Source organism: Sinocyclocheilus grahami, unplaced genomic scaffold (assembly GCF_001515645.1).
Source record: "Sinocyclocheilus grahami isolate Dianchi unplaced genomic scaffold, SAMN03320097.WGS_v1.1 scaffold206.1, whole genome shotgun sequence".
Lineage (NCBI taxonomy): Eukaryota > Metazoa > Chordata > Actinopteri > Cypriniformes > Cyprinidae > Sinocyclocheilus > Sinocyclocheilus grahami.
In genome coordinates this window covers 434,606-454,605 of record NW_015505385.1, presented here as the reverse complement: position 1 = coordinate 454,605, position 20,000 = coordinate 434,606, and the positions used below count along the sequence as shown (strand labels likewise).

At 36.9% G+C, this 20,000-nt stretch overlaps 1 protein-coding gene across 1 annotated transcript in view; it reads right to left on the bottom strand.

Annotated features, from left to right (window-relative positions):
• LOC107595639 (arf-GAP with dual PH domain-containing protein 1) overlaps positions 1-16,927 on the bottom strand; it is a 27,004-nt gene extending 10,077 nt beyond the window's left edge. Inside the window, exons 1-5 of the mRNA XM_016286118.1 lie at positions 16,562-16,927; positions 11,321-11,451; positions 9,672-9,763; positions 7,844-7,926; positions 1-28 (exon numbers count right to left, since the gene is read on the bottom strand). The exon at positions 1-28 is cut by the window's left edge and continues 85 nt beyond it. Of these exons, the coding sequence (XP_016141604.1) occupies positions 1-28; positions 7,844-7,926; positions 9,672-9,763; positions 11,321-11,451; positions 16,562-16,652 (425 nt within the window). The 5' untranslated portion in view covers positions 16,653-16,927. The remainder of the gene's footprint in view (positions 29-7,843; positions 7,927-9,671; positions 9,764-11,320; positions 11,452-16,561) is intronic.
• Between the last annotated feature and the right edge of the window lie 3,073 nt (positions 16,928-20,000).

The following is a 20,000-nucleotide window of genomic DNA, read 5'->3' as shown; positions in this document are numbered from 1 at the left end:
CGTTTCCACAGAAAGCCCTCTCTGTACCCTAAAAAAGAGCGAGACCGAGAGAGAGAGAGTGAAAAAGAAAGCATGAGGAGGAGGGTTTTCCACCTACAAACTTTTGTAGTGTCTATGAATATCTACATCCTTCAAATATTTTAGTAAAAAAGGAAGTTGTAGCTTACTATACATGAGCAACATCAAAACGGCAAAAGATAAAGAAATAAACACTAAAGACAGCTAAAGAGTTTTGTTGCTTGTAAGGCCACGTCTGTTAGCTGTGAGATTTATACATCATCTGATTGTTTGTTAGCATAGGACAATATTCGGCTGAGATACAACTATTTGAAAATCTGGAATCTGAGGGTGCTAAAAAATCTAAATACTGAGAAAATCATCTTTAAAGTTGTTCAAATTAAGTTCTTAGCAATGCATATTACTAATCAAACATTAAGTTTTGATATATTTACGGTAGGAAATTTACAAAATATCTTCAAGGAACATGATCTTTACTTAATATCCTAATGATTTTCGGCATAAAAGAAAAATCTATAATTTTGACCCATACAATGTATTGTTGGTTATTGCTACAAATATCCCCCAGCGACTTAACACTGCTTTTGTGCTGCAGGGTCACATATTGTAATGATCTCCTAAAACATTGATAAACTGAGCTTTTAAAAGCCTTTCAAAACAATAAAAATGACTGATGACTCATCCAGCACTAGAGATTTCTGTCCAATCAAACGCTTTCTAGAAGGAGACAGAGGTTTAAAGGATTAGTTCACTTCCAGAATAATAATAATTTGCTGATAATTTACTCACCCCCATGTCATCCAAGATGTTCATGTCTTTCTTTCTTCAGTCGCAAAGAAATTAAGTTTTGAGGAAAACATTCCAGGATTTTTCTCCATATAGTGGACTTCAATGGGGATCAGCGGGTTGAAGGTCCAAATTGCAGCTTCAATGCAGCTTCAAAGGAGCTCCCCAGCCGAGGAGTAAGGGTCTTATCTAGCAAAACGACTCGACATTTTCTTTAAAAAATAATAAAATTAAGTACTTTTTAACCACAAATGCTCATCTTGCACTAGCTCTGCGATGCTTGTCCACGACTTCGCTTTAGGCAGAAGTAGTACCGAACTCCATCTGAATTTCTCCTCAAACTTTGATATCGTCCTTAAAGGGCATTTGACTTTCTTTGCACATTCATTACTGGGTCGGTACTTCCATTTACGTCATGTGTGACCGTTCCAACATGACTATGTAACGCGAAGTCTTGGACGTGCATCGCAGAGCTATAGTGCAAGACAAGCATTTGTGGTTAAAAGTATATAAATGTTTATTTATTTTAGAAAATGAGCGATTGTTTTGCAGGATAAGACCCTTATTTCTCAGCTGGGATCGTGTATAGCGCCCTTCGAAGCTGCATTGAAACTGCAATTTGGACCTTCGACCCACTTTATGGGGAAAAATCCTGCATGTTCTCCTCAAAAAAACCTGAATATCTTGGGTGATATGGGGGTGAGTAAATGATCAGGAAATTTTTATTCTGGATGTGAACTAATCCTTTAATGCTTGCGGTTGGGTTTTAAAGTCCCTAAGCAATAGCATTAGCAATGCTTACCTTAGTGTGCACTAATAAGAAACTGGTCTCTATCTGTCTCTCTGCTTTCTCTTTTTTTGGTACACTAGTGCTCATGAATCATTCACTCTGCATGAGCTCATCAATCGATAATCGTGCCTCTCCACATGACCCATCAATAACACTATTGAACACGTGACGAAACGTCTCGTCATTGATTCAAACAGGAAACTGCAGGAGACGAGGGGAAGGACAGCGAGAGAGAAGAGAAGAGCATGTGTGTGAGAGAGAGACGAGAGATGAGAGATATGGAGATTATGAGAGAGGCCTTTGATTCTTTATAAAGCACTTCTTCTGTTGGAGACGTCTGGATTCTGCCTCTCCATGATAACAGTCCAGAATTTGCAAAAACATTTGTATGCAAGACATACGTTTATAATTTGATAAATACTTTGAATTAAAATAATAATAATGACTATAATATAATAACATGTACAAAACAATATAGTACAAAACTTTACTATTTTAGTTAGTAACAATATAAAATAAAATACAGCTAGTTTAATTATATTATTTCATTTTATTATATATATAGTAACAAAAATCTATATATAATTACGTATGTACTGTATATAGTTTGGGGGTCAGTTTTTTTCTTTTTTTGTGAAGAAATCATTACCTTTATTAATCAAGATGCACTCAATTGATCAAAAGTGACAGTTAAAGGCATTTATAATGTTACAAAAATGTCTATTTCAAATCAATTCTGTTCTTTTCAATTTTCTATTCATCAAAGAATCCTGAAAAATAAAATGTATCACCGTTTCCACACATATATTTGGCAGCACAACAGTTTTCAACATTGATAATAATCAGAAATGTTTCTTGAGCAGCAAATCAGCATATTATAATGATTTCTGAAGGATCGTGTGACACTGAAGACTGGAGTAATGATGCTGAAAATTCAGCTTTGTATCACAGGAATAAATTACACTTTACTATATATTCACATGGAAAATAGCTATTTTAAATCATAATACTTTTTCACAATTTTTACTGTATTTTGATCAAATAAATGCAGCCTTGGTGAGCAAATGAGTCTTCTTTCAAAAACATGAAAAAAACCCATTGGCCTCAAACTTTTGATTGGTAAACAAACTACTTCAATACTATTTAATACTTGAGATGGTAGAAGAAGAGATGAAGCGGGGAAGAGTGGGAAGGTGGAAACAGAATGTCTCAAGCCGGCACTGAATTCAGTCTTGCAAAAATACCAATGCCCACGCCGTAGCCTCCAGACAATATACTCCAGCATTCAGTTCTGTCGGGATCCAGCATGCTATTAGATTGCAAATGGCCACACTGTGTGACTAATGCTATTTACTGTACACCCACCACAAAAAACCATTACACACACAAATGACTTCAGCGTGAATGTCTAAACACATCAGCAAATCTCATGCAGTACAATGAAATTCATGCAATGCAACACAGAACACAGATGCATGTATGTTTGTGCGTGCATGTGTGCTAGTGTGTATCAAAGATGAGATCATTGTCAGCCAATGAGACCTCGCTTCCCAATAAATAAGACTGTAAGCCATGAAACTGGATATTCTGAGTGGTAATGAAACTGACTTTCCCAGTTAGGCGCAGTATGGACCTCTGAGACAAAACTCACAAGGTCAAGTGTGCATAGTCAGGAACAAATAAACATCTAGAGATGTGGCTGAAATGAGAGAATGAGACTGACCTCACAATGCCATGAACCCACAAAAACAAAAGCTAATAATTGCACGAGGAATCACAATGCACAACAAAGAAACCGCCGTGTGTTTGCATGTGCAGCTCTCACCTGCTGAATAAGGCTCTTGTTTCTCGATGTGTATAAACTCCTGTCTCTCATACTTGGCTCTGATCCACTGCTCCCTCAAAATCCTGCCCAAGAAAAATACAACAATTCATGTGTCAGTATTACATTAATGGACCCTCAGGCCATCCAACATGTAGATGAGTTTGTTTCTTCATCAGATTTGGAGAAATGTAGCATTGCATCACTTGGTCAGCAATGGATCCTCTGCAGTGAATGGGTGCCGTCAGAGTGAGAGTCCAAACAGCTGATAAAAACATCACAATAATCCACACCACTCCAGTCCTTTGGATAATGTCTTATGAAGCCAAAAGCTGCGTGTTTGTAAGAAACAAATCCATCAAGACATTTTTAACTAAAATATGAGTTCATAATCCACAATAAGGCTTCCTCGAGAGAAAAAGTGGTTTGGTCTGAATCAGGAGAGAGATCTGATCAAACTCCGTTTACAAACCAAAACATGCAGATGTTTCTTACAAACACACAGCTTTTGGCTTCTCAAGACATTAACTGATGGACTGGAGTGCTGTGGATTACTTGTGGATTATTGTGATGTTTTTATCAGCTGTTTGGACTCTCATTCTGACGGCACCCATTCATTGGTGAGCAAGTGATGCAATGCTACATTTCTCCACATATATTTGGCAGCACAACAGTTTTCAACATTGATAATAATTAGAAATGTTTCTTGAGCAGCAAATCAGCATATTAGAATGATTTCTGAAGGATCGTGTGACACTGAAGACTGGAGTAATGATGCTGAAAATTCAGCTTTGTATCACAGGAATAAATTACACTTTACTATATATTCACATGGAAAATAGCTATTTTAAATCATAATACTTTTTCACAATTTTTACTGTATTTTGATCAAATAAATGCAGCCTTGGTGAGCAAATGAGTCTTCTTTCAAAAACATGAAAAAAACCCATTGGCCTCAAACTTTTGATTGGTAAACAAACTACTTCAATACTATTTAATACTTGAGATGGTAGAAGAAGAGATGAAGCGGGGAAGAGTGGGAAGGTGGAAACAGAATGTCTCAAGCCGGCACTGAATTCAGTCTTGCAAAAATACCAATGCCCACGCCGTAGCCTCCAGACAATATACTCCAGCATTCAGTTCTGTCGGGATCCAGCATGCTATTAGATTGCAAATGGCCACACTGTGTGACTAATGCTATTTACTGTACACCCACCACAAAAAACCATTACACACACAAATGACTTCAGCGTGAATGTCTAAACACATCAGCAAATCTCATGCAGTACAATGAAATTCATGCAATGCAACACAGAACACAGATGCATGTATGTTTGTGCGTGCATGTGTGCTAGTGTGTATCAAAGATGAGATCATTGTCAGCCAATGAGACCTCGCTTCCCAATAAATAAGACTGTAAGCCATGAAACTGGATATTCTGAGTGGTAATGAAACTGACTTTCCCAGTTAGGCGCAGTATGGACCTCTGAGACAAAACTCACAAGGTCAAGTGTGCATAGTCAGGAACAAATAAACATCTAGAGATGTGGCTGAAATGAGAGAATGAGACTGACCTCACAATGCCATGAACCCACAAAAACAAAAGCTAATAATTGCACGAGGAATCACAATGCACAACAAAGAAACCGCCGTGTGTTTGCATGTGCAGCTCTCACCTGCTGAATAAGGCTCTTGTTTCTCGATGTGTATAAACTCCTGTCTCTCATACTTGGCTCTGATCCACTGCTCCCTCAAAATCCTGCCCAAGAAAAATACAACAATTCATGTGTCAGTATTACATTAATGGACCCTCAGGCCATCCAACATGTAGATGAGTTTGTTTCTTCATCAGATTTGGAGAAATGTAGCATTGCATCACTTGGTCAGCAATGGATCCTCTGCAGTGAATGGGTGCCGTCAGAGTGAGAGTCCAAACAGCTGATAAAAACATCACAATAATCCACACCACTCCAGTCCTTTGGATAATGTCTTATGAAGCCAAAAGCTGCGTGTTTGTAAGAAACAAATCCATCAAGACATTTTTAACTAAAATATGAGTTCATAATCCACAATAAGGCTTCCTCGAGAGAAAAAGTGGTTTGGTCTGAATCAGGAGAGAGATCTGATCAAACTCCGTTTACAAACCAAAACATGCAGATGTTTCTTACAAACACACAGCTTTTGGCTTCTCAAGACATTAACTGATGGACTGGAGTGCTGTGGATTACTTGTGGATTATTGTGATGTTTTTATCAGCTGTTTGGACTCTCATTCTGACGGCACCCATTCATTGGTGAGCAAGTGATGCAATGCTACATTTCTCCAAATGTGATGAAGAAACAAACTCATCTACATCTTGGATGGCCTGAGGTTGAGGACGTTTTCAGCACATTGTTATTTTTGGCTGAATTATTCCCTTTAAAACTGCATGCACAGTGAAAGAGAAAATGCAGTCTTTGTTGGTCTTTTGTTGGTGTAAATCAACACTAACCACCCATTGTACTTCTGTAAAATGACATTTTTCCAAAATTGCGAAAGATCACACAATCATTTGACCAGCCTCAGAGAGAGTAAAACAAATAAGAAGGTAATTGTGACTTTGCTTCTTTCAGTTGTGTCTTATGTATGTTTCACAACTGCCACGTCATAACTTTACGTTTATTTCACCCAGTTGTGACTATATTGCTTGAAATTGTCACAATGTCACTCTATTTCATAACGTGATTTTTTTGTTTGTTTTTTGTTTTTTCTCACAAAGACCTTTTTTATTCTGAGGCAGAAACAGGTTTCATGCACTGAAAAAATGGTGTAAGGTTTACCAAGAAACAATTCACTCAGAAATTTCTATTACATTTTACCATTAATTATAAAGAAATGCCAAGCGATACATTAAATAAAATGTGAAAGACTGAAATAATATTTTCTTGTAAATCAAACAAATATTATTTGAGTATGTTTACAACATTGAAAAATCATTTTTTTACAGTGTAGAAAGTGATCCCAAGTAACATCCTTTAAATTATTATCTTTTATTATATATATATATATATATATATATATTATTAGTTTAAAAATGGTTAAAACGAACATATTTAGCATTTAAATATGGCCTTTATTTTGTTTTTCATAAAAAAGATGTCTACATTGCATGTGTGAACACATGCGAATAGAATTTTTTGGCCAAAGTGCCACTCATGTACTGTATATAGTTTGGGGGTCAGTTTTTTTCTTTTTTTGTGAAGAAATCATTACCTTTATTAATCAAGATGCACTCAATTGATCAAAAGTGACAGTTAAAGGCATTTATAATGTTACAAAAATGTCTATTTCAAATCAATTCTGTTCTTTTCAATTTTCTATTCATCAAAGAATCCTGAAAAATAAAATGTATCACCGTTTCCACACATATATTTGGCAGCACAACAGTTTTCAACATTGATAATAATTAGAAATGTTTCTTGAGCAGCAAATCAGCATATTAGAATGATTTCTGAAGGATCGTGTGACACTGAAGACTGCAGTAATGATGCTGAAAATTCAGCTTTGATCACAGGAATAAATTACACTTTACTATATATTCACATGGAAAATAGCTATTTTAAATCATAATACTTTTTCACAATATTTACTGTATTTTGATCAAATAAATGCAGCCTTGGTGAGCAAATGAGTCTTCTTTCAAAAACATGAAAAAAACCCATTGGCCTCAAACTTTTGATTGGTAAACAAACTACTTCAATACTATTTAATACTTGAGATGGTAGAAGAAGAGATGAAGCGGGGAAGAGTGGGAAGGTGGAAACAGAATGTCTCAAGCCGGCACTGAATTCAGTCTTGCAAAAATACCAATGCCCACGCCGTAGCCTCCAGACAATATACTCCAGCATTCAGTTCTGTCGGGATCCAGCATGCTATTAGATTGCAAATGGCCACACTGTGTGACTAATGCTATTTACTGTACACCCACCACAAAAAACCATTACACACACAAATGACTTCAGCGTGAATGTCTAAACACATCAGCAAATCTCATGCAGTACAATGAAATTCATGCAATGCAACACAGAACACAGATGCATGTATGTTTGTGCGTGCATGTGTGCTAGTGTGTATCAAAGATGAGATCATTGTCAGCCAATGAGACCTCGCTTCCCAATAAATAAGACTGTAAGCCATGAAACTGGATATTCTGAGTGGTAATGAAACTGACTTTCCCAGTTAGACGCAGTATGGACCTCTGAGACAAAACTCACAAGGTCAAGTGTGCATAGTCAGGAACAAATAAACATCTAGAGATGTGGCTGAAATGAGAGAATGAGACTGACCTCACAATGCCATGAACCCACAAAAACAAAAGCTAATAATTGCACGAGGAATCACAATGCACAACAAAGAAACCGCCGTGTGTTTGCATGTGCAGCTCTCACCTGCTGAATAAGGCTCTTGTTTCTCGATGTGTATAAACTCCTGTCTCTCATACTTGGCTCTGATCCACTGCTCCCTCAAAATCCTGCCCAAGAAAAATACAACAATTCATGTGTCAGTATTACATTAATGGACCCTCAGGCCATCCAACATGTAGATGAGTTTGTTTCTTCATCAGATTTGGAGAAATGTAGCATTGCATCACTTGTTCAGCAATGGATCCTCTGCAGTGAATGGGTGCCGTCAGAGTGAGAGTCCAAACAGCTGATAAAAACATCACAATAATCCACACCACTCCAGTCCTTTGGATAATGTCTTATGAAGCCAAAAGCTGCGTGTTTGTAAGAAACAAATCCATCAAGACATTTTTAACTAAAATATGAGTTCATAATCCACAATAAGGCTTCCTCGAGAGAAAAAGTGGTTTGGTCTGAATCAGGAGAGAGATCTGATCAAACTCCGTTTACAAACCAAAACATGCAGATGTTTCTTACAAACATGCAGATTTTAGCTTCACAAAATGGTAACTGATGGACTGGAGTGCTGTGGATTACTTGTGGATTATTGTGATGTTTTTATCAGCTGTTTGGACTCTCATTCTGACGGCACCCATTCATTGGTGAGCAAGTGATGCAATGCTACATTTCTCCAAATGTGATGAAGAAACAAACTCATCTACATCTTGGATGGCCTGAGGTTGAGGACGTTTTCAGCACATTGTTATTTTTGGCTGAATTATTCCCTTTAAAACTGCATGCACAGTGAAAGAGAAAATGCAGTCTTTGTTGGTCTTTTGTTGGTGTAAATCAACACTAACCACCCATTGTACTTCTGTAAAATGACATTTTTCCAAAATTGCGAAAGATCACACAATCATTTGACCAGCCTCAGAGAGAGTAAAACAAATAAGAAGGTAATTGTGACTTTGCTTCTTTCAGTTGTGTCTTATGTATGTTTCACAACTGCCACGTCATAACTTTACGTTTATTTCACCCAGTTGTGACTATATTGCTTGAAATTGTCACAATGTCACTCTATTTCATAACGTGATTTTTTTGTTTGTTTTTTGTTTTTTCTCACAAAGACCTTTTTTATTCTGAGGCAGAAACAGGTTTCATGCACTGAAAAAATGGTGTAAGGTTTACCAAGAAACAATTCACTCAGAAATTTCTATTACATTTTACCATTAATTATAAAGAAATGCCAAGCGATACATTAAATAAAATGTGAAAGACTGAAATAATATTTTCTTGTAAATCAAACAAATATTATTTGAGTATGTTTACAACATTGAAAAATCATTTTTTTACAGTGTAGAAAGTGATCCCAAGTAACATCCTTTAAATTATTATCTTTTATTATATATATATATATATATATTATTAGTTTAAAAATGGTTAAAACAAACATATTTAGCATTTAAATATGGCCTTTATTTAGTTTTTCATAAAAAAGATGTCTACATTGCATGTGTGAACACATGCGAATAGAATTTTTTGGCCAAAGTGCCACTCATCATGAAATGCAACCTACAAACAGGAAGGAAGTAAACGTCAGCATCACTGGACCACATTCTCGAGCCATGTGAGAAAGCAGTCCCTCTGACTGTCTGTGTGTGACGGTTCAAAAACCCCCACAATGCTGCTGCTGCTGCTGCTGCAGATGATGACGGAATGACCACAAGAAAGCAAACACCATCAGCGCCTTAAAGCTACAAGACTGTAAGTGCACTCAACAGGGAACAGGAAGAAACAAGCCTGGCATGGCAAGAGCAATCAGTGTGTTTTCTTGGAAACGATGCTGTACAGTATTAAGGTGTTTGAGTCCTACCTGCAGTCTGTGTGGGAGGGACGGTGATAAAACGGAGGAACTTGCTGTTCGTACTTGGCCTTTGCTGCTTCATTCCCCATAGACGTGATCAACTACAGGAATAGAATGCAATGCATGATTTATAGGCACAATATTAAACAAATAGCTATCACTTTACAATATCTGTTAACATTAGAACTGTGAGCGATACATCTACCGCATTTATTAAAAGAATAGTTGACCCAAAAATGAACATTTGCTGAAAATGTGCTCACGCTCAGGCCATCCAAGATGTAGATGAGTTTGTTTCTTCATCAGATTTGGAGAAATGTAGCATTGCATCACTTGCTCAGCAATGGATGCTCTGCAGTGAATGGGTGCCGTCAGAATGAGAGTACAAACAGCTGATAAAAACATCACAATAATCCACAAGTAGTCCAGCCACATATTTGTTCAGAGCTGTTTAAACGGTGCTTGATCTGTGCAGATTTCTCTCCTGATTCAGACCGCTTTTTCACTGGAGGAAGCCTTATTATGGATTATGGACTAGTATTTTAGTTAAAAATGTCTTAATGATGGATTTGTTTCTTACAAACAAACAGCTTTTGGCTTCTCAAGACATTAACTGTTGGACTGGAGTGGATTACTTGTGGATTATTGTGATGTTTTTATCAGCTGTTTGGACTCTCATTCTGACGGCACCCATTCACTGCAGAGCATCCATTGCTGAGACACTGATGCAATGCTACATTTCTCCAAATCTGACGAAGAAACAAACTCATCTACATGTTAGATGACCTGAGGGTGAGCACATTTTAAGCAAATGTTCATTTTTGGGTGAACGATTCCTTTAATCTCAGCAGCGGAAGTCGTCACAGTTAGATAAACTTCTATAGTGGTGTATGGGAGAATACATCAAATCATTTTTTTGTGTTCCCATTTGCTCAAACTTCATGATCAAAACTCCGGGTGAGCACATTTTAAGCAAATGTTCATTTTTGGGTGAACGATTCCTTTAATCTCAGCAGCGGAAGTCGTCACAGTTAGATAAACTTCTATAGTGGTGTATGGGAGAATACATCAAATAATTTTTTTGTGTTCCCATTTGCTCAAACTTCATGATCAAAACTCCGCAATAGTATTTAAATATAAAATATAAAGAGACTGATAACGGCGGTCAGAAGAGAAAACGGTGCCAAATTTACCTTCACTTCCATAGATGCTCGCACACTCGCATTAGCTTTAACTCGTTTTTTGTAATTTGATGCAAAGGTAATATAATACACACTAAAGCTAAATGTACAAACGATAGTTTAAAAATGAAAATATAAAAAACTTAACTACTTAAAACGTGTAATCACAGTCTGTGAAAAAGGTTCATAGGCACTTTTTAATTTAATGCTCCATTTACTTGATGGCTCTGTTCAGATTATCACAAACATCAGCTCTCTTTGGATTCCCAAGCTTATGTTGAGCCCTAATGGTTTGCATCCTCAATCTTTTAAACAGGCAAAGAGCCAATCAATCTCTGTGGCTCTTGAGATTACTGCAGATTTGGATGGTATTCAGGAGATCAGAAAAGGCCGGTTTCTGCAGTACATCCAGCCCTGGAGCCGGAAACAGCCTTCAGCCAAAAAAACAAACCTGCCTGTGGATCGTCTGTGACTCACCTCGATTTCTTTATCTTCAAATGTGTCCTGCAGCACAGACTTCACCTGCCTGAGGCTTTCGATGCTTCTGTGGATGAGCGAGCATCCCTGACACACGAACACACCCAGCGTCACAGACACCCAATCCGGCTCTGAGGAAGAAAGAAGAAAGAAGATTTAGAAATATTTGACGCGCATCCCCAATTTGCATACTTAGAAGAAGTATGAATTGGCTGGTGAAGGGACTGAAGCTCATACTTTCAAGTGTGTTGCAGAAAATATTTTAAGATTTGTGCATTTCATTTGCATTTAAAATATCCATTTAAACCTAAACTAACTCATTATTTTAAGCATCACATTGCATTGATAATATTAATAATTGCATGAAAAAGAGTCACCAGCAAATGATTTTTTGCACATACAAAAATATGTCTGTGGCGACATTTCTGCAAAATTATATTACATTGCTTTTCACACGTTTCACAACTATTTCAAAGTGAAATGCCAAGGGGGTAGCGCTAAAAGCATGTTCGGCTTTACCCGAAACTGACGAATGTGAATCTGGCAGTGTTACATTACATTGATTGCTGTGTATATATTATGACATTTTGGAAATGCAATGCGCTAAAAGGTTAATGCTGTATTGCGTTTGAAAATAATGTACTAAATCCAACCCTAAACCTAACCAATAGTGTTAATAAAAGCAAATGTGAGATAAAAACACATTTGTTGAAGCAACCATGTCATGTTATCTTGCTTCTACAAGTCTTTGAGCTGTTTTATTGTGACCCGTGTTTGATGGATTCGTACCCGAGCGCTGTACCGGGTGCGCTACCGAGCAAGTTTACTACATCAGAAAAGCCAAATATAAGGAGCTGGTTATGAGATGCAAACATCAAAATGTGTTAGTTTACAAATCATGCACTATGGTAAAACTGTTTTGAGCTCATAACATAGTATTGTGCAAGGAACTGTGCGAAAAACTTGTCCTTATTTGTGTGAAAAGCAATAAATGTTGTTGGTGTATTCCTGCCACTAGTGTTCATTTCATCTTTTGATGAATTGCCTGCATAAGGTACTTTTTTGAAGTTTTGACATTTAACATTTCCTCTTTTCTGTTCTACAGAAGTCGTCATACATGTTTGGAACAGTGAGTAAATGACGACAGAAATTTTATTTTAGCAATTCCTTTAAAATTCATGTGCAATATATTTAAATAGTACACCTCTGGCAATTTGCACTAGGTTGCACTAATTCTATTCTTGCTTACTATTTCTGATAGTATGCATACTGGCACACAGACAATAAAGTTATTGCTATACCATTTATTTTTATATGTATCTATAGACAGACCTCTTGTGGAGGCAAAACCTCTTTAACAACTGGTTAAAAACAGGGCGGTCTGTGTGTTTCTCTTCCCTTCACAGTTGATGCTGAGGTCTAAGTGGTTTAAAATTTACATACACACAACAGAGGTTATTTATAACAATAAACCTGTTAGTCTCAGAAAAAAAACGTTAAACGCAAATGAACTCACAATACGAGGGCGACAGGAAAGTGTGTAATGTCACCCACAACTCACACACACACACACACTCTCTATACACACAGACAACAGCTCAGAGAAACTGTGAGTTTGACACACTTCAGGTGCGAGTGTTGCTAAACGCTGAGAAGTCCTTGAGTTGAACAGCCTGAGACTCGCATGGAAGGCAAAGCAGGCATAAACAGAAAGCCAGGTTTTTTGACGTCTTCAAGTGACGCAATCCATGAGAAGCTGTGTCATTCGAGTGTGTGTCTAACACACTCATTGTGCAAAAAAACAGTGAGGTTATTGTTTGAACGAGAAAGAATGTAAAACTAATGTAAAACATTTGGCGCCCTGTTTGCACTTGTGTGATCAGATCACAAGTGTAAAGATGTGCGTACTAGTGTAAACGGGGTCTTAGTGTCAGCGGCGTCTGGGTGATTTGACATGTGATGGCAGTGCACTGAACGCTCTGACCTTTACTCATCGAGTGCCAAAGTGACAGGCACCAACAGTGTGCTTCAGCAGAGACTGAGCTGCTGCATGCGCCACGAGAAGCGTCTGTGAAACCATAAAACATGCCAGCTTTCTGAATATAGATCATGGTGTGCTCTATGTGTTCCTCAGTGGCTTCAGTTTTTCTGAGTATGCCATATTTCTGAAAGATTTGATGTCCGTCGTGTGTATATATATATATATATATATATATATATATATATACACATATGTGTGTATGTGTGTGAGTGTATGAGTGTGAGTGTGTTTGTGAATACAGGCAAAAAGTGTTTGTGCTGTGTGAGAGCAAGAGAAAATGTCATCCATCACACTCAATTCAGCCGAATTTGACAGGCAAAAAATAAATAAATAAACTAAATCAAGGTGAAATGATGCAACGGATAATAAGTGATTCCCATAAAATATTTAGTGAAGTCAAGTCAAATGGATTTATATAGCGTTTTTCACAACGCACATTGTTTCAAAGCAGCTTTACAGAAAATCTTGATGTTATAATTTAAAATGTCTTAATATTTTCATGCCTTATAGTCATATTTTGCAGATTAAAGCCATGCAATAATATATTTTACATTTTTGGACAATATAAACAATTAAGTAGTTGAGATTTGCTATATGCTGTAGTATATACAGTATCACTTTAAATTTGTATTAATATAAACAATTCTCATTTTTGTTTATTTTAAGTTGGAGACTAAAATAACTCAAACTAAATAAACTAAAATCTATATAAAATAAAACTAAGTATATAAGTGTAATTAAAAACTGAAACAAAGAGCAAAAACTAATATGTAAAATAAATTAACAAAAACTTTACACAAAAACTAATAAAAATGACAACAAAATAAGACAAAAAAATTACTAAAACTTTAACAAGAAGCACTTTGAATATTCGCTATTTTAGTGATTTGCATCGACTGTTGTTTTGACTGGTTATTAGTATTGTAGGAACCAATGCCAGGGTTATTGTCATTAACTAAATCTAAAACCATAAAAGAAATTCATTACTTCAAATAAAATAAACATGAACTGAAATAAAACATTTTTAAAAAGTTGAAATAGTAAAACAACTAAAACTAAATAAAGCATAAAAATGAATAAAAACAATATAGACATATTTTTTCAAAAATAACATAAATCTGACAAAAACATGAAAATGACCAAAAATCCAAAACTAAAATTTACTTCAAAATATTAAAGGGGTCCTATTATGCTCTTTTACAAAGTGTTGATTTTGTTTTGGGGGTGTACTAGAACAGGCTCTCAGGTTGTTCGAAAAACACATTATTTGTCACATATTTTACATTATTACAACACCTCTCTCCCCAGTCTGGCATGAACGGCTCGAATAGTTCCTGTATCAAATGAAGTCCCTTTAACAAAATCTATAATATTATGTCAATGATAGTAAAATAACACTCATGTTCGCATCTCACTTGGATCTTACTCTGTCCTCCATCATTCAACACTGACACATATACATCAAAAGTGAGGAAAACAGAAGTGTTGAGGATGTCACTTTAACCCTGTTGACCCTGAATCATCTGAAGCATCTAGCATGTGCCATTCAAACCGCATTCATCGCTCTGTCTGGCCTATACGCTGTGTTTTCCTCTGGCCTGTAAAGCGCCTGCAGTCGTAATACGGTCAGAATGGGCCGACGTCCAACGCTGGGCAAAAATCCCAGAACTCTCTTGTGAGAGTCACCATATTATTAGCGTCTTAATAGGACAGTGTGTATGTAAGCGCGTGCGTTTGTGTGCATTATACTGTACTGAAATGCTGCAATGCAGAGAAATAGGTACAGTATGACACTGCATCTGAACAAATTCGCATTTCTTGCCTAAAATCAGTAAACACACACTCAAAAAAAGAGCTGTGCAGGTATAAGACCTGAGAATACAGCTGAGTCACTCACTCTCTGTGACTCACACACACACACACGTCCCTCTGACAACACCCCTCAAATCTACCACAAACTCATGTTTAACACCTCGCATTACAAATGTGAGTGCTGTGTGTCACCCATGTGTGCATGGGTTAAATCCACCATATTATCATCATCACATCATGAGAAACACACATGTCTTCTCCCGAAACAAGAGCTCAGTGACAATCAAAGCTCCATGTTGTTTCCCTGCGAGGCACAATGTTGACATGTGACTGTAGCTTCATACACAATGCTGAATCACTTTAATGACACTGTAGAAGTCCCCGATGTGAAGACACAAACATGTGGTCACCGCTAAAGAAAGTGTGCAATAAACAACATTTATTTGGCATTACACGCGTTATATAAAACATACAGAGCAATTAATAATATAATTAAAGATAAATGCATAAATGTAAATGCATATATATTTTATATATAATTTTATTCAAATAATATAACAATACAATGTAATATAATGACATTACATAATTGAAATTGTAGCAATAAATAAATAACAAATATTTTATACAATATATTTCAGAGAATTTAAATATCAATAATGCTAATTATTATTATATTATTTATAAGTTCTGCTATATATTAATATAACTTAACTTACGGTCACATTTATATTATTTAATTTTTTTAAATATAATATAATGCCATTACAAAATACTTAATAAAAAATGTAATAAATAACAAATAGAAATTAAACATAAACATTTCACAAATCATATTAAAATATTAAATATAATGCTTTATTTATTATATATTATAACTTAACTAACTCATTTTTATTCTACTAATATATAATGACATTACAATATACTTAATTAAAATGCAATAATAAATAACAAATAAAAATTTAAACTAAATATTTCATAAATCATATTAAATGATTTGTATAAAAATATAACACAATTTATTATATATTATAACTTAATATATACATATAATTTTATGTTAATAAAATAATAACAAATATAAATTAAACGAAATATTTATATTATGTTTATTATAACTTACTACATTATATAAAACGTTTTTATTTTAATAATGTACCACAAATATAAATAAAAATAAATATTATTTACTAAAAATAAAATAAATAATATTAAAATCAATGTTATTAATGGGGAAAATACATATTATATTTAACTATACTTTTAAAAATTATAATGATTAAAAATATCATTTTTTTCATAGCATGTGTAGCCCACTGTGCTCTGGGCCTTTCACAGCAGGTGCGGCGCTTCGAGCCTCTGCTGTCCAGGTGAGAAGCTCTTACCTGCAGCGCCGCAGTCCGCGCACAGCTCGTTACCGGCTCGCTGCCGGAGATCGCGCAGAAGGCAGCTGCTCCGCTCGGGATCTCTCGCCATGACTCGCCGGAGGAACGGATCGATGCTCTCCGCAGGTTGATGAATGGAGCAGCGATGAAAACGTTCAAATAAGCACCAGATAACTGCAGGCGCGTCTAGTTATGAAGCCCGGGGTTGTATGTCCACTTAGTGATGGGATAGAAATGGGTAAAAAATATAGTCTTTCTCTTCCTCTTTGTGTTTGCGCTCAGGGTTCTAGCGGTGGAGAGAGAGAGAGAGAGAGAGAGAGAGAGAGATTCTTTCCTTTCACTCTAGAGAATGTATCAGCGTCTTATCCTCTCGCCTCCCTCCTCATTAGACTGCCCAGTGCCCACAAACAGACTGGAAATACAGAGACACCTAGCGGCGGCTTTCAGATCGTAGAAGAACGTCTACATGTCAAACATGTGGCCCGTTTGAATAATAGCTACTATATAAACAGTTGTGTGTGCGTACCTGGTATTTATCACGTTATGGCAGGGGCGTAGATTACGCGGGGGACGCGGGGGACATGTCCCCCCCACTTTTTATAAAAAGTAAATTCGTCCCCCGCACTTTTTTATTGGAGAGTTGTGTTTACGACATGTTGAGGTTTTAATGGAGCGATGTATATAAATGCAGAATGATTTAAAATTAAAAGAGAAGATAGTCTATACATGACGTTCACGTTTCCATGGCAATCAGTTACTCTGTCACGTCATGACACGCCCTAGCTCGCATCCGCGGTCTCGCGCTGTATCCAACATTCATAGGGCTCGCGATGAGTTCAAAGCGGCGAAAAACTCTTCACTCGTTTTTTACGAAAAAGTCAAGCAGCGTAAGTTGGCATGTGGTATCCGAATTGTGTTGCACACTGTTGAGTAACTCTGCCTATTGCTCTTGTTGAATAATTAGCTAGTTTTGATGGAAATTATAAGGGAAAAATAGATGCTTGGACAAACGTTCACTTATTTTCTGTGTATTTTCCGTAACTCTTTTATAACGTCTTTTATTTTAACAAGTATGTCATCAAAACCCTTCAAATAAGAATAAAGATCATGTTGAACTGAGATTTTACAGCGTGTGTGTGAGTGTGAGAGAGTGTGAGTGTGTGTGTGTGTGTGTGTGTGTGTGATTAGTGGAAAGCCCTGATGTCTATATAGTGGAGCAGCTCTTCTCCAGCAGTCTGATGGTGTGTTGTGAGCAGATCGACACCCTTCAGAAGGAACATCTACTATTTCAAGAAAGGGACGGAGATCTGTAACTACAGCTACTCCAACAACATCCTCGCTGTCAAACTCAACCGACAGGTACACATTTACTAGCATTCAGATTATACAATTTTTGTAATGCTCATTAAATTGATCAAAAGTGACGGTAAAGACATTTATAATGTTACAAAAGATTTCTATTCCAAGTAAATGCTGTTGTGTTGAACTTTCTATTCATCAAAGAATCCTCAAAATTAAAATGTATCACAGTTTCCACAAAAATATTGTGCAGCACAACTGTTTTCAACACTGATAATAATGAGAAATGTTTCTTGAGCAGCAAATCAACATATTAGAATGATTTCTGAAGATCATGTGACACTGAAGACTGGAGTAATGATGCTGGAAATACAGCTGCGCATCACAGAAATACATTACATTTTAACAGATATTCACATAGAAAACAGTTATTTCAAATTGAAATAATATTTCACCATTTTGACTTTTTTAGTTTTAGTTTTGTCCAAATAAATGCAGCCCTGGTCAGCAAAAGGGTCTTCTTTTAAAATCACTAAATGTTTAGTTTTGAGGCTTATTCCAATGTTTTGTATTCCCTCTCTTCAGATGCTTGTAGTTTGTCTGGAGGAGGCTCTGTACATCCACAACATCAAGGACATAAAACTTCTCAAGTCTCTTCTCAACACGCCACCAAACCCCAAAGGTACACGCTGTAACGGCTCTTTAATATATAGTTGCGTTATTGGTGTAATTTACAGATGACTCCGTAAATGTCAGAGTCATCACTGTTTTTATTGCTTCAGTTGATGAAAATGTGGCTATATCTGGGCCAGAATGATCTGTAAATCCTCTCCTTTCACACAGGTCTCTGTGCACTTTCTGTCAATCGTTCCAGCTCATATCTGGCACATCCAGGGAGCTTCACTGCTGGAGAAATTACTCTGTATGATGCTTTGAATCTGGTAAGAACCCCACTGAAACTTGCTTTAATGGAAAGCGAAGCTTATTGCAACTTTAAGCTCTCCACTTTCATCATGGTGACCGGGATCTCGGCTCACGCCAGTCATGTGGCTGCCATCGCATTCAATGCTTCAGGAACCAATCTGGCCAGTGCTTCTGAAAAAGTGGGTCTGAGAAGGTTGTGTTCTGATATCTTCTCCATGACAGTTTAGTGGAGCAGCTTCATTTTTTGTACTGTGATCTGATTTGATATTGTGATTCCCAGGGCTCTGTTATACGGGTTTTCAGCGCACCTGACGGAGTCAAGCTGGAAGGATGAAGAGGTGAGCGAGCTGACACACAGTCAGATAATGAAACACAGCTGTTATGAAACAATAGAAGTGTTACAGGGCTGACAAGACTTGAGACGTGCGGATCCATGTGCAAGCTATTTATTAACAGAAGACAGAGACGTGGTCATAGAACAGGCATGGGTCAGATAATGGCAGACAGGTATATGGCGGGCAAGACACACAAAGAAACCTAAGGCTAGCGGAGGTCAACGATCGGCAAACAGAATCAAAGGGGCGAGACTCGAGGGATAAGTCCAGGAACAAGGCAAGGTCCAGGCAGGGGCAACCAGTATCAAAACAGGGCAAGACGAGAGGAGGAATCCGAGAGACACAGGCGAAGATCAAGATACGAGAACACAGACAAGGCAAGACTAAGGTGAGGCTATGACAAACTAAACAGGCTCCGTAGTGTAGCTATCGCTAGGGGAGAGATATACGCTAAACAACACTCGGCCGTGGGAAGGGATCAGAGTGAGTGTTAAATAGGGGATGTGTGATTGATTACAGCTGCAATCAGTGCTGTGTGCAATCAACTGTGTGTGTCATCAGTGCAGTGGATGATGGGATATGTAGTTCGGGGTGATATGCAACAGAGTGTAGTGCAAGAGTCAATGAAATGGAAAGGGTGACCTCTGATGGCTAGCAGACGGAAGTTCATGGACCGGATACGTGACAAGAAGGGTGTTTGTTCAGCTACAGGCACTTTTACTGTACATACCAATGGTTGATTTGTATTCAAATTAACTTATTTTATCAACACACTTCCTTTTTCCCATATTAAGTCTTGGAAATGTTTCATAATTTATTTTTGCTAATTGCAAAATGTGCGTATATACTGTGTGTATATATATATATATATATATATATAT